Raw genomic sequence first — 16,938 nt, forward strand, 5'->3', positions numbered from 1 at the left:
TATTTGTAGTGAGGTGGATGGAGTTAGAGTCTGTCATACAGAGTGAAGTAAGTCAGAAAGAGAAAAACAAATACAGTATGCTAACACATATATATGGAATCTAAGGAAAAAAAAAAAAGGTCATGAAGAACCTAGTGGCAAGACAGGAATAAAGACACAGACCTACTAGAGAATGGACTTCAGGATATGGGGAGGGGGAGGGGTAAGATGTGACAGGGTGAGAGAGTGGCATGGACATATATACACCACCAAATGTAAAGTAGCTAGCTAGTGGGAAGCAGCTGCATAGCACAGGGAGATCAGCTCGGTGCTTTGTGACTGCCTGGAGGGGTGGCATGGGGAGGGGGGGAGGGGGGGAGACACAGGAGGGAGGAGATGTGGGAACGTATGTATATGTATGACTGATTCACTTTGTTATGAAGCAGAAACTAACACACCATTGTAAAGCAATTATACTCTAATAAAGATGTTTAAAAAAAGAAAAAGGTTCTCAAGAAGGTAGGGACAGGACAGGAATAAAGATGCAGATGTAGAGAATGGACTTGAGGACACAGGTAGGGGGAAGGGTAAACTGGGACGAAGTGAGAGAGTGGCATGGACATATAAACACTACCAAATGTAAAATAGGTAGCTAGTGGGAAGCAGCTGCATAGCCCAGGCAGATCAACTCAGTGCTTTGTGACCACCTAGAAGGGTGGGATAGGGAGGGTGGGAGGGAGATGCAAGAGGGAGGGGATATGGGGATATATGTATACGCATAGCTGATTCATTTTGTTATACAGCAGAAAGTAACACAGTATTGTAAAGCAATTATATTCCAATAAAGATGTTAAAAAAAAAATAAAAGAGTAACTGAGGTCACAAGGGACACCGCTAGAACTGGAGACCGGCCATTTGTGATGCATTTCTTTTTCCTGTTTGGAACCATAATTCAGATTTATATAGATATAACTTTCTAGAGATATGATCACATTTAAGTTTAAAACTCAGCACTATTTTGAGATAGATAGAAATGAAAGACATTTAAAATAGGATAAAATATTACACTTTTAAATTAAAAAATGCAATTGGAGAAATATAATTTTTTAAAATAAAGAATAACATTTTAAACAAACAATAATGCCAACATCCTATAAGAAATAAAACGACTGAAGAATATACTGTCAGTTTTCACTGCTTGGCAAAGAAACACATATGTCCCAGAGGTTATTAATCCTGTACTTGCCAAGACTTAAACTTATTTGAAATCCCCCAATCTATGTTGAATATCATATTTCCAACTTATTGTCTGTCACTTTGCTGGAAAAGAAAACAAATAAAAAATTAAAAATGACCCTTAACACACTATTGGAAGGGAAAAAAACCCAAACAACAAAGATCCATATTCTGATTTAACACAGAGAATTAGTAATGTACATACTACAAAGGCAAAATATAATAGCACCTCATTTCTCTAAAGGCTGAGGTGTCAGCCAAAATAAACATGTCAATATCAATTAACTGAAGCTCATAAATTTTAATCATAAGAGTCTCTTAGGTCCTTATTCACATGAATTCTTATTAGATTCAGTTCCAACAAAATCCTTTGTTTACTTAGGTAATAATGTATTAGAAATATAAAAGAAGAAAGGTGAGGGAGCTTCAAGAAAAAGAAAGACTAACATCAAAAAGGAATAAATTTGTGGAGGAGGAGTCAGATGGCAGAATAGGAGGACTCGGAATTTGCCTCTCCTCACAAGTACATCAAGAATATATCTACAAATGGATCAATTCTCACAGAGCATCTGCTGAACACTAGTGGAAGCCCCCAGACACCTAAAAGGACAAGATACATTCCCACACAACTAGGACGGATGAAAGAAAGAAAGAAAAAGAAAAGGAAACAGGAAGGAACCATCACCCTTGGCAGGGAACTGAAGGTGAGGAGAGGTTCCTGCACTCACAAAAGCCCATTCATGGCAGGGAAATCAGCTGGGGCAGAAAGGGACCTTTGTGGGATTGAAGGGAAATGCAACAACTGGTCTGTGGAAGGCAGGACAAAGTAAGAACTGTGTGCATGGCCCATGCCACTGCTCTGCACACCCCAGCCTGAGTTGTGTGTCTCCAGGGGTTGAGGGAGGCTGGGTGCTGGAAAGTGCAGTTTGGAGAGTGGACCCAGGGAGGGGACAGCTGCTGGCTGTGAAGAGACAGCCTGAAGGGACAGGAGTAAGGAGCTTCACAACCTGGAAAGTTTTCTGAAGAATCCAGGAGCAGTATAGAAACAAGGCGCCATTGTTGAGTGGCATGCAAGGGGTGGGGCCGACACTGCAACTCCCTTCCCAACCCGCCAGCCCCCTGCCTCTGTGGGCACTGGGAGGGGCACCCGTCTGAGCAGGCCCACCCGCCTCTCAAGCCAAGGTCTCCTTGGTGCACAGGCTCCAGAGTCCTGAGCTCCACCACTGCCAAAGCCTCATTTGACTGCACATGGGGCCTGAGCATGATGCCCATGCCAAAGCCTAATCCAGAATCAGCCCTGGGCACCCAAGCCTGAGACAGGAAGCTGCCAATTCTGGTGGGAGCTGAGTGCTAAGGTGTGGTGTTAGAAGAGTGGATCTGGGGAGAGGACTGCTGTTGGCTGGGCAGAGACAACTTGAGGAGATGGGAGTGAGGGGCTCCATGGCTGGGAATGCTGCTAGAGGAAGCATGGTCTGCCTTGGAAATGAGGTGTCACTGTTGAGTGGTGTGCAAGGGGCAGGGTCACCATTGCAAAACCCTTCCCCACCTGCTGGCCCCTGCCTCCATGGGCACTGGGAGGGACTCCCACAAGACACATCCCAGTCTGTTGCATCTTCCTGCTGGTCTCTGCCGCAAGCACTTTGCATGTGCCACAGCTGTGGCCTCCTTCTCTCTCCCTGGCCTGAGCGAATAAGTGCCCCAATCAGACTGAGGGACCCAATCGGCCACTGCTTTTGCCTCTCTCTCACCTGGGTGGCAAACAGAAACCTGAGGGTGGCCCTCATGAAGAGGTGGGGCCAAAACCACAGCTGAGCCCCAGGGGCTGTCTGACTAAGGAAGAGGAATGGAAATCTCTCTGTGCAGCTGCACAAGCCACAGATTAAATCCCAGTGATCTGCTTGGTAAACCCTGCACCTGTGGAATGTCTGAATGGACATTGAGTACTCCCACAACTGAGACTGGTGTAACTATGGCAGCTGTGGACTTTGGGGGCAAGTGCATGTGGGAGTTGAGCCAGGTCAGAATCTGAGCTGCCCCCACAGTGCCCATGGTGGGTCCTGAGACCTACCTAGAGGTACAGGAGGGCCTCCTGGGGAGGTGGGGGTTGACTGTGGCTTGCTGTCAGTGGGGGGCAAGGACACTGACAGTGAAGGACTCAGGAAAATATTATTACTAGTATTATCTTTTTCTCTCTTTTTCCTTTTTGTTTTTTGTTTCATTTTGTTCTGTTGTTGTTTTTTTCTGTTTTTAATTATATTTTATTCTTTACTTACTTTTTCTTTACGTTTTTTTTTTGCTTTAACTTAAAATTTTTCTAAATATATATTTTTTAATTTTTAATTTTTACTTTACTTTTTTGTTTTGTGATATTTCTTGTTTTTGTTTTGTTTTTGATCATTTTTGTGTGTTTAATGTTTTCTTTTTTTCGGCTTGCTTTCTGTTTTTGTTCTGTTCTTTGTTTTCGTTAGTTTTGTTTTTATTGTTTGTTTTTGTTTTTGGGTTGTTAGGTTGTTCTCTGGATTTTTGTTTTCTTTTTTATTTGTTTTATTTTCTTTCTTTCTTTCTTTCGTTTTGTTTTTATCATTTGTCTTGGGTTTTGTTGGTCTTCTTTTTTTTTTCTGCCTGTGCCACACAGCTTGCAGGGTCATGGTTCCCCAATGAGGGGTCAGGCCTGAGACTCAGGGGTAAGAGCGCTGAGTCCAGGATGCTGGAATGCCAGAGAATTTCCAGCCCCAGGGAATATTAAGTGATATGAGCTCTCCTGGAGGTCTCCATCTCGACAGCAAGACCCGGCTCCACCCAACTGCCTGCAAGCGCCAGTGCTGGACGCCCCACACCAAACAACCAGCAAGACAGTAACACAGTCCCATCCACTAGCCGACAGGCTGCCTAAAGTTGTACTAAACTCACAGACAGCACAAAACACACTATCTGATGAGGCCCTGCCAATCAGAGGGACAAGACTCAGCTCTGGCCACCAGTTCAGGAACCAGTCCCTCCCAACAGGAAACCTACAAAAGCCCCTGGACCAACTTCACCCACCAGGGGGCAGACAACAGAAACAAAAGGAACTACAACACTGTAGCCTGCGGAAAGGAGACCACAAACACAGTAAGTTAGATAAAATGAGATGACAGAGAAATAGGTTACAGATGAAGGAGCAAGGTAAAAATACACAAGACCAAATAAATGAAGAGGAAATAGGCAGTCTACTTGAAAAAGGATTCAGAGTAATGATAGTTAAGATGATTCAAGATCTCGGAAATAGAATGCAGGCATGGATTGAGAAGATACCAAGGACCTAGAAGAACTAAAGAACAAACAAACAGTGATGAACAACACAATAACTTAAATGAAAAATACACAAGAAGAAATCAATAGCAGAATAACTGAGGAAGAAGAACGGATAAGTGAGCTGGAATATAGAATGGTGGAAATAAATGCCACAGAACAGAATAAAGAAAAAAAGGATGAAAAGAAATGAGATCAGTCTCAGAGACATCTGGGACAACATTAACCCCACCAATATTCAAATTACAGGGGTCCCAGAAGAAGAAGAGAAAGAGAAAGGGTCTGAGAAAATATTTGAAGAGATTAAAGTGGAAAACTTCCCAAACATGGGAATGGAAATAGTCAACCAAGTCCAAGAAGCCCAGAGAGTCCCATACAGGATAAACCCTAGGAGGAACACACCGAGACACATATTAATCAAACTAACAAAAATTAAATATAAAGAAAAAAATATTAAAAGCAGCAAAGGAAAAGCAAAAATAAAGTACAAGGGAATCCGCATAAGGTTATCAGCAGATTTTTCAGCAGAAACTCTACAGGCCAGAAGGCAGTGGCAGGATATATTTAAAGTGATGAAAGGGAAAAACCTACAACCAAGAACAATGTACCCAGCAAGGTTCTCATTCAGATTCTACAGAGACATCAAAAGCTTTATAGACAAGCAAAAGCTAAGAATTCAGCACCACCAAACCAGCTTTACAACATATGCTAAAGAAACTCCTCTAGGCAGGAAACACAGGAGAAGAAAAACACCTACAAAAACAAACCCAAAACATTAAAAAAAATGGTAATAGGAACATATATATCGATAGTTACCTTAAATGTAAATGGATTAAATGCTCCAACCAAAAGACACAGACTGGCTGAATAAATACAAAAACAAGACCCATATATATGCTGTCTATAAGACACGCACTTCAGACCTAGGGAAACATACAGACTGAAAGTGAGGGGATGGAAAAAGATATTCTATGCAAATGGAAATCAAAAGAAAGCTGGAGTAGCAATACTCACATCAGCCAAAATAGACTTTAATCCAAGAAGAAGATATAACAATTGCAAATATTTATACACCCACATAGGAGCACTTCAATACATAAGGCAAATGCTAACAGCCATAAAAGAAATTGACAGTAATACAATAATAGTGGGAGACATTAACACTCTACTCACACCAATGGAGAGATTATCCAAACAGAAAATTAATAAGGAAACACAAGCCTTAAATGACACATTAGATCAGATAGACTTAACTGATATCTATAGGACATTCCATCTGAAAGCAGCAGAATACACTTTCTTCTCAAGTGCACACGGAACATCCTCCAGGACAGATCACATCTTGGGTCACAAATCAAGCCTTGGTAAATTGAAGAAAATTGAAATCATATCAAGCATCTTTTCCAACCACAGTGCAATGAGATTAGAAATCAATTACAGAAAATAAACTATAAAAAACACAAACACATGGAGGCTAAACAATAAGCTACTAAATAACCAATGGATCACTGAAGAAATCAAAGAGAAAATCAAAAAATACCTAAAAACAAATGACAACAAAAAGATGATGACCCAAATGCCATGGGACTCAGCAAAAGCAGTTCTGAGAGGGAAGCTTGTAGCAATACAATCCTACCTCAAGCAACAAGAAAAATCTCAAATAAACAACCTAACCTTACATTAGAAACAACTAGAGAAAGAAGAACAAACAAAACCCAAAGTTAGTAGAGGGAAAGAAATCACAAAGATCAGAGCAGAAATAAATGAATTAGAAACAAAGAAAACAATAGCAAAGGTCAATGAAACTAAAAGCTGGTTCTTTGAGATGATAAACAAAATTGATAAACCTTTAGCCAAACTCATCAAGAAAAAAGGGAGACGACTCAAATCAATAAAATCAGAAATGAAGAAGAAGTTACAACTGACACCACAGAAATACAAAGGATCATAAGAGACTGCTACAAGCATATGCCAAAACATGAAAAATCTGGAAGAAATGGACAAATTCTTAGAAAGGTACAACCTTCCAAGACTGAACCAGGAAGAAACAGAAAATATGAACAGACCAATCGCAAGTAAAGAGATTGAAACTGTGATTAAAGTCTTCCAACAGACAAAAGTCCAGGACCAGATGGCTGCACAGGCAAATTCTATCAAACATTTAGAGAAGAGCTAAAACCTATCCTTCTCAAACTCTCAGAAAATTGCAGATGGAGGAACACTCCCAACCTCATTCTATGAGTCCACCATCACCCTGATATCAAAAGCCGACAAAGATATCACAAAAAAGAAAATTACAGGTCAATATCACTGATAAAAATAGAAGCAAAAATCCTCAACAAAATACTAGCAAACAGAATCCAACAATACATTAAAAGGATCATACACCCTGATCAAGTGGGATTTATCCCTGGGATGCAAGGATCCTTCAATATATGCAAATCAGTCAATGTGATACACCATATTAACAAATAGAGGAATAAAAACCATATGATCATCTCAATAGATGCAGAAAAAGCTTTTGACAAAATTCAATACCTATTTATGATAAAAACTCTCCAGAAAATGGGCATGGAGGAAACCTACCTCAACATAATAAAGGTCATATATGACAAACCCACAGCAAACATCATTCTCAATGGTGAAAAAGTGAAAGCATTTCCCCTAAGTTCAGGAACAAGGCAAGGATGACCATTCTCACCACTTTTATTCAACATTGTTTTGGAAGTCCTAGCCACGGCAATCAGAGAAGAAAAAGAAATAAAAGGATTCCAAATTGGAAAAGAAGAAGTAAAACTGTCACTGTTTGCAGATGACATGATACTATGCATAGAAAATACTAAAGATGCCACCTGAAAACTACTAGAGCTAATCAATGAATTTGGTAAAGTTGCAGGATACAAAATTAATGCACAGAAATCTCTTGCATTCCTATACACTAATAACAAAAAATCAGAAAGAGAAATTAAGAAAATTATCCTATTTACCATTGCAACAAAAAGAATAAAATACCTAGGAATAAACCTACCTAGGAGGCAAAAGACCTGTAATCAGAAAGCTATGAGATACTGATGAAAGAAATCAAAGACGACACAAACAGATGGAGAGATATACCATGTTCCTGGACTGGAAGAATCAATATTGTGAAAATGACTATACTACCCAAAGCAATCTACAGATTCAATGCAATCCCTATCAAATTACCAATGGCATTTTACAAAGAATTAGAATAAAAAATTTTACACTTTGTATGGAAATACAAAAGACCCCGAATAGCCCAAACAATCTTGAGAAAGAAAAACAGAGCTGGAGGAATCAGGCTTCTGGACTTCAGACTATACTACAAAGTCATTAAAACAGTATGGTGCTGGCACAAAAACAGAAATATAGATCAAGGGAACAGGATGGAAAGCCCAGAGATAAACCCAGGCACCTATGGTCACCTAATCTCTGATAAAGGAGGCAAGAATATACAATGGAGAAAAGATGCTCTCTTCTATAAGTGGTGCTGGGAAAACTGGACAACTACATGTAAAAGAATGAAATTAGAACACTCCCTAACACCATATACAAAAATAAACTCAAAATGGATTAAAGACCTAAATGTAAGGCTGGACACTAAAACTCTTAGAGGAAAACATAGGCAAAACACTCTTTGACATAAATTGCAGCAAGATCTTTTTTGACCCACCTCCTAGAGTATGAAAATAAAAACAAAAATAAACAAATGGGATCTAATTAAACTTATTAGCTTTTACACAGCAAAGGAAACCATAAACAAGACGAAAAGACAGCCCTCAGAATGGGAGAAAATATTAGCAAATGAAGCAACTGACAAGGTATTAATCTCCAATATACACAAACAGCTCATGCAGCTCAATGTCAAAAAAAAGAAACAACCCAATCAAGAAATGGGTGGAGACCTAAACAGACATTTCTCCAAAGAAGACATACTTATGGCCAACAAACACATGAAAAGATGCTCAACATCACTAATTATGAGAGAAATGCAAATCACAAGTACAGTGAGTTATCACTTCTCACCAGTCAGAATGGCCATCATCAAAAAATCTACAAACAATAAATGCTGAAGAGGGTGTAGAGAAAAGGGAATCCTGTTACACTATTGTTGGGAATGTAGATTGGTACAGCCACTATGGAGAACAGTATGGAGGTTCTTTAAAAAACTAAAAACAGAGCTACAATATGACCCAGCGATCCCACTACTGGGCATATACCCAGAGAAAAACATAATTAAAAAAGACACATGTGCCCCAATGTTCATTGCTGCACTATTTACAATAGCCAGGATATGGAAGCAAGTTAAATGTCCATCAACAGAGGACTGGTTAAAGAAGATCTGGTACCTATATACAATGGGATATTACTCAGCCATAAAAAAGAATGAAATTGGGTCAGTTGTAGAGATGTGGATGGACCTAGAGATTGTCATACACAGTGAAGTAAGTCAGAAAGAGAAAAACAAATATCGTATATTAACGCATATATGTGGAATCTAGAAAAATGGTATAGATGATCTTATTTGCAAAGCAGAAACAGAGACACAGATGTAGAGAACAAACGTATGGATACCAAGGGGGAAAGTGGGGGGGGGGAATGAATTGGGAGATTGGGATTGATTATATACAGTATTGATACTACATATACAATAGATAACTAATGAGAACCTACTGTATAGCACAGAGAACTCTACTAAATGCTCTATGGTGAGCTAAATGGGAAGGAAATCCAAAAAAGAGAAGATATATGCATACATGTAGCTGATTCACTTTGCTGTATAGTAGAAACTAATACAACATTGTAAAACAGCTATACTTCAATAAAAATTAAATTAAAAAAAAAAAAGAATTCACCAAGCTTACCAGTTGAGGCTAGTACTGTAAACTAAATAAAGCTTAATAGCTCAAGGACAAATACAGTAATATAACAGAGTAGAATATTTGATGCCCATAATAATGATTCTAAGGTATAAAGAATAGATCAAACTGCATTTATCATAATTTGTATAAAAGATTACAGAAATATGCATTGCAATTTAGAAAGATTTATATTAAAAATGTCAATAACATTTGCATAATTGATAAGTATTCCATTTCTGACAATGCTCTTCATGCACCACACATAACTGACCTTTGACTCCTATTGACCCTACCTACTCAATCCCTACTCTACCTTCATACCTTCTCTGGCTTAGATCACTATAACAGCTTTCTACCTGTCTTCTTTGCCTCCAGCCTGTGCTTTCAATTCATCCTCTACCCCTCTGCTACAATGAGATAAAATATAAACATGATCATGATACTTCTCTGATATCACTCTTTCAACAACATCTCAGAGTCCTAAGGATAGGGTTTAATTTCTTTAGATTGACACAGAAGTTATTTTATGAAATGACTCCTATCAACTCTATAGCTTCCTTTCCTGATACCCTTCCACATTTTGCTGTGCCTAAATCACATAAAACTTGTGTCTTTTATTTCATAACATTAGCTTTTTCACATATTGTCCTCCTTTATCTCTTAAGTACCCTAACTCCTGGTTATCTAATAAGACTTTACTCTTCCAGGAGTTCTTCCTTGTCCTGCAGTATATGAGATGTACTTCTACAGCACCTTGTAGGTGACTCAATCATAGTATTTATTGCATAGCATTGCCATCCTTTATTACTTCACTATTAGTAAATTGAGGGCAAGAATCATACATTTTATTTTTATCCTCTAGTATATGAAACCCAGTAAATGTTAGTTGAATGAATAAATGCTGTCCTGTATGACATTTTAAATGGTCAAAGATAACTTCTAAATATACTAAATTCCTTTAACTTTCCTTTAATATATTATGAATATATTATGGATAATATACCCATGGATATTTAAACCTACTGATATCTGGATTTATTTGAATCTGTTTATATTTTTTAGCTTATACCAAACTTCTATATATGCAGGTTTGATTAATATGACTTATTGCTTAAAGTATAATTCCTTCTTATTTATTCTAAGGTACATTTTTCCTGCTTCATGGGGAACTCCAAACTCCATCATTCTCACAAATAGATAATGCAGCTACCCCATACTTCATGTTCACCAAGTAATTCATTCCGTGATTCTCTAGGTAATTTTTTTTCCTGCCTATAGGATATGTAAGGAATCTTTTTTAATTATAGATTTTAGTGATTCTTCCTAAGTGCTTGTCTCTCACCACTTGGTAGTGTTTCCTCTTCTCTTTATTTGGGCAGTTTTCCCCATTCTGTCCTTTTCTTTCTTATTCTGCGAGTTAGTTATATAGTTCCATAGGAGTTTTGTCTGATCATCTGAACTTTTAAGCCTACCTGCTTATATTATATTGTTTTAAAACTATCTGAAGGTTCCTTTTGAGTTCTTTACTTCCTAAAATTTATTTCAATTTATTTTCCTCATGAAGTCACGTTGTCAGATTATTGACATTTCTAACGTTTAGTGATAAAATAGATTAACCAAAATTATTTTTTTCTCCCAATATGATGTTTAATAATTGGTACTCAATTAGCTATGCTTGCTGCCTATTCACTAATTTTTCAAAAGATAGTTCTAAAGTTAAAAATTAAAAACAATGTAGGAAATAAGTTAATTTTCTTTATGTGTGTATATATTAAAATTACTTGGTCCACAAAGCAGCCTACTAGAAAGTTACCTGAGGATATGATCCAGCAAACTAATGTTATAAAACAAAACAAAAAAAGGGATGCTATGAGGCAAGAAACTGTGGCTCCAATCCTGAGACCAATAAAGGGAAGTCTCAGATGCCCGTTGTGCATTAGGTCTAAAAGGTAACCGGTATTTATTGTAGCAGTACCTAGTGATGAAGGGAGGAGGACTTGGAGGGAAACAAAGGGGACTCCACTGTATGGACACTGAGTGACAGAATGGAAAACTTAAGAATGTGATAAAAACATACAAGAAAAATACTGGCAATAGAAATGCAAAAAATAATAAATAACAAGAAAATTTAAATGTGTGTGATTTTAAGCGATTAATGCAAGTAAACAAAGAGCATTTGGTGCTATGAACATCTTTTGAGTACTATTGGGGAAACAGTACTGATAATGTCAAAGTATAAATTTGTCTCTTTTTGTAGAAAAAAACAGTGTTAGAAGAATATCTCTACTTGTAGGAAAAATATTTTTTTCTAAACTCTATGACCATAATATGAATAGACAGCATAAAGTTAGATGAGGTTAAGCATAGATAGATAGGCCAAAAAATCCATAATGATAGACATATTCTGAAATTCAGAAGTGCACAAATAATTTGGTCCCCTTTTAAAAGGTAAAATATAGAAACAAAAGATTAGTATTTTAAAATAAATTTTTATGTGGCTTTACAAAAACAAAAAGGGTTTTTTTTTGTTTTTTTTTTTTACCCCTCTGTAGGGTGACAGAAAAACAAAACATAATGAAATTGCATTGGAAAATGTTCTGCCTCTTAGAATTTTAAACCAAAAATTTTCTTCTATATTTTCTACATCAGAATTCTTACGGGTGTTTGATGAGAGAAGACAGGTAGGAACTTTATGAATCAAATTCCACATATAAAGCCTGCTATTTCATACAGCAAGACAATTATTAGAAAATATACAATTGAAAAATATTAATTTATTAATCAATAAAATAAGCTTAATGAAGAGCACTATGTGACAGACAAATACTTGTACATGCGTTCTCAACTATTCATCTCTAATATTACCTTTTTTGCTCTATGTAACAATTCCTTGAAAAAGATTGTATTAATTCCAATCATAAATGAGAAACTGAAGCTCAAAGAGATTAAATAACTTGCTCTAACTCATGAAGCTAGGATTTAAACCTAGATCTCTGATTCCAAAGCCCATGACCCTTTCAACATATGATTATTCATTTTTATTGAACTCCTATCATGTGCCTTTTATAAGCTTCAGGAGCTGAAAGGTAGGAGAAAAACAGAAATACACAAATACAAAACAAAAACAAAAACAAGCTTCATTAAATACTTTCATCTACGCCAGGCAATATAGAGTTAATCTAAAGAGAATACAGTGCCAGAAAAAATTTACAGATAAACAATTTTGTATTCCCCAAATGGGATTTGCAACATATGCCCAATGATGTAGTAATAAATTCTAGGACTTTTCTACTATTCACCTATTGTAGAACTATGAACAAGGTAGCAAAAACAACAATAAAAATGGCATAACCACTCTGTATTAAAAAAATCTAATAATTCAAACACATCTTGAAAAATGTCAAGCAGGGATAGGATGGTTTGCATCTTTATTTAGTTTCCAGTTTATACTAGAAAGCATTTTTTTTTAATGGCAATCATTTATACAATTGTTTTTATCATATTTCCACAATTATTCATATTTCCCTCATTTTTCTGACTGGATGAATGAGGGTAGCACATATAGAAAAATTATATATAAGTGAATAATGAATTAAAATCAAATATATTCTATTAGAGCCTAAATGCTAATTGGTAACCTTTTATCATAAAATGTTACAAAAAATGAAGAATTCTTTTTATAGTCATTTTAAGAAGTGAATATGACACTAATAAGTTCTATGACAAGAAAAGACTGCTACAGTCATGGTCAGTAAACTAGATGATACATCACTATCTTTGTGCTGTGGCAGAAAAACAATAAAATTTAAAAGCCACAAAAATCTTGATCAATTTTATAGATAAAACACTGTCATGACTTAGGTTCATAAAATGCTACAAAGTAGAGAAATGATTAATTTATGACTTTGAGTTTCTATGCTTCTGAATAAAATAGTTACTTACTTTTTTCTCCGGTTTGACTCCACAAAATATTTACGTGCTTGATTTCGACATATTTTTTGTTGCTGCAGTAATATTTGGTGCTCTTCTTCTAAATTTTTCTCAAAATGGATTTTCATATCTCTAATGGCAGCATAAAGTTAAGGACAGTGGTTTATGTCTTTAATGGATGAGTATCAGTGCTATCTGATAAATACAATTACAGCCTCATACTAATGATGTAATGATTTTTTGTGGAACAATTAGTATGAGTACACATCAGTGTTAGTGTATGACCGACACATGTTTTATGTAAAAAAACTCTCAACTTGGTATTAGAACTGAAGATATATCTTACTTTCTTTGGGGAAAAAGTTAATTACTTTTAGACATAATGAGCCCAGATAAGGAGACTACATATCTTTTCATTCATTATACAGATATTTGAGTACTTATTAACAAGTTACTATCTTAGGCATGTATATAGAAAAATGAAAGAAGGTTATATCTCATTAATAGAAAGCAGGTGAATTAAATGTTTCAGTAGATCCTTTAATCCATAGCATGAAAGTCATATTCAAATATTAAAAATCAAATAGCAATATAACTGGAAAGTTTGGGAATATAGTTTACTTAGTGATTTACTCATAAGTTAAAAAACAAACCATTAGGAAAACCATACACAGTAATGTTTACTCAGAATTTTGCCAGATACGGAGTATTTTAGTTATCCTAATTATCCATTCATTTGAAATTTACTGTATAAAATTAAACTTTCTTTAAATAAGTTGAATTGATATGGTTAATTGATGTCCGAGCTTATTTAGTTACATTTCAACTGGCATTATTGAATGCCTTTATCAAATTTATCACAGTATTTTTCTGTTTTTAATGATTTTGAAGTTTTAAAAAGTGGTCATTCAATTACCATTTTCAGTACCTCATCATTAGATGTAGATGCATACAAGATTGTACCGAAGTTATTTATTGCAGGGCATGCCTATTTGTCTTTTTGAATAAACAGTGTGTTTAAATTTTCCCCCCTCAAAATAAAGGTTTGCAATTCTCTTTAAGAGTTCTATTTAATCAAGATTTTTTTATATGCCATAAATATTAATGGTAAAACAGAATATAAGAAATACATTAAATAATAAGTTATGCTGTACATAAGTTGTTAATTCAAAATGTGTTAATTTTAGGATCCTGCAGTGCTTCAGCATCAACATAGTAAAAAAAACCTTATATATTTCAAAACAAGCATGTTTATTTGAACTTTTTGGTCATTTGAAACTTTGCTAATGGGAGCTTTCAATTATTTTGCTATTTAACCATTTTTATGCCATTGCTCATAATTAATTTACCTGTATTATAAAATTTTGCACTACCTCACCATAAACAAATACACGCACTCACACACAATATTTTTACTTAAAGTTTCTTTTGAAGGATTTATAAAAATGGAACAGAAAGGGAAGCAACCTGGTTTTTTTTTTTGTTAGCACAGAGACAGCTAAAGATTTAGCTTGTTCTTCTCTAATAGAGTACTTTATTAGAAGGAGTCAGACTTTAACAAGATGGCTAACTACGAAGTCACAACATTGCAGTGGAGGAAACTGCAACTTCCTTTCAGAGTACCCAAGAGCAACATTGTGGGGGGGAGAAAAGGGAGAAGTTGCTTTGGCTCAGGTGAGAAATATGCAGGAATATGATGCACGTGGAGATAATTCTGTTCTCTGTTTAACATGCTTGAAGTCTCACCACAGGAACATAAAGAAAATCACAAATGTAATGTTTGTAATAATGTTCTGACAACTATATACTGCTAGATTTAATTAAATGTCTCTTTCTCTATATAATATACATATGTATTATATATAATACATATAAAATATTGCCTGCCGAGGTGTAAAAAATACTGCTGCCTTTGCATCTCTTCAAAGTATGGTATCCAAATTTAAAAAATATTAGATGGCTGGTTAAACTTTTATTTTTCATACAAGCTGTATTATAAAGGTAAGATATTTCCATAAGAATCACTGTTAAATACTTGTTCAAAGGAAGGTAATTTTTATATATTTAACAACAGAAAAACCAACCAACAACAAACCCAAGAATACTATGGGCACGTAATACATAATGATTATAATTTAAAAGCATAGCCTAATCTACCCCACCTCATCCTCATCTCTTCCTCTCCCAATTTAGTCTTTTTCTAATTGTAGCTCATTTAGGTTGTTTTAAATATGTTACCATCACTAATAACTATGAATCATATAACCCACACTCTTGTCAAGTTTATTAGAGCCATCCAGATTCTTTTCCTTCTTCTCTGTACCTCTCCACAGACTTGGCTCAGATGCTCTAAATCCCTTGCCTGGACTACTTCAGTAGTCTTCTAACTCATCTTATTACAGTACTCCTAAACTTGCCATCCTCCATTTGAACCTCCACAAAACCAGCTAAACACAAATCTCATTGAGTTTCTCATTCTTTGCTGTTCTCTAAAATCTCCCTATCACCTTCATGATGCATTACAAATTTCTTGGAATATACAGCATTTTATAATCTGGTCTGATTTTTCAACTTCATTTTTCAACATTTCCCTGCATGACTCCGATGTCCAGCCACACTAAGATACTTATTAACAGAACAAGCCATGATGCAGTATGCCATTATCTTTTGGCACTTGCTGGCTAATTCTACTCATCCTTTCAGGGACACCTCAAGCAGTTCCTCCCCTATGAAGCTTTTTCTAACCCTCACTGGATGACTTGACACCCTCATGGGTACGTCATATGTGTCTCCTCAATATTTCTGTAACTCCAATGCCTGGCATGGTGCTTAGAATATGGTAATGGCTTAATAAAAGCTTACTGAATGATTTCCTTGGAGAAAATTCTCAGTAGATAAACTAGGATAAAAGGTATACACATTTTTATAGCTTTTAGTGCCTCACAGACAAATTGGTTTCTAAAAGGGTTCTATAAATCTACATGTCATTAGAAATATATGAACATGAGTTTCTATACCTCATGAGCATAAGGCAGTACTTTTTTTTTAGAAAGACCAAATGGAAAGTCATGTTTTATTATGTATGTATTAGCAAAATAGAATAATTGCCATGTTGGGCAACTAATTTTTATTTTCCTCTTTGGTGAATTGTTAGTTCAGTCACTGGACATTTATCTATTGAGAACGTCATTTAAAAAATCAATTTCAGAAAATTCAATAGAGATAGAATAGTGTAAATATTAACCCTCTATCATAGTTATTACAAGTATTTTCCCCAGATAATTTTATTTTATTTAATTATACAATTTCCCCTTACACTGAAGTTTTAAATTAATGAGTTATCTTTGAGATATCTTTCACTTGAAATTGATTCTTTCTTTTCAAAAGGTAAAGTTACTATACCTTCAAACTATGAAAAAGGTGAAGTTCTATTTTCTGTCAGTTTTCCTTTATGATTTTGTATTTATTTTTATATTTACCCTTTTTATCAGTTCAAGCATATTTTGGAATGTAGTGTAAAATGTGACTCAAGGTAGAGATGGTGAATTTAGACTACACTTTTTTAGAGGTTTGACTAAGGAGACAGGAGGTAGTAGAACACAGTTAAAAGGGTTTGATTGTT

The 16,938-nt window shown here is 35.6% G+C and overlaps 1 protein-coding gene across 1 annotated transcript in view; it reads right to left on the reverse strand.

The window, feature by feature from the left end:
• Window positions 1-16,938, reverse strand: part of CEP126 (centrosomal protein 126) — a 129,301-nt gene that overhangs the window by 109,058 nt on the left and 3,305 nt on the right. Inside the window, 1 exon segment of the mRNA XM_082410095.1 lies at window positions 13,329-13,448. Coding sequence (XP_082266221.1) covers window positions 13,329-13,448 — 120 coding nt within the window.

The sequence above is a fragment of the Balaenoptera physalus genome (assembly GCF_965194825.1).
Source record: "Balaenoptera physalus genome assembly, chromosome: 10".
NCBI lineage: Eukaryota > Metazoa > Chordata > Mammalia > Artiodactyla > Balaenopteridae > Balaenoptera > Balaenoptera physalus.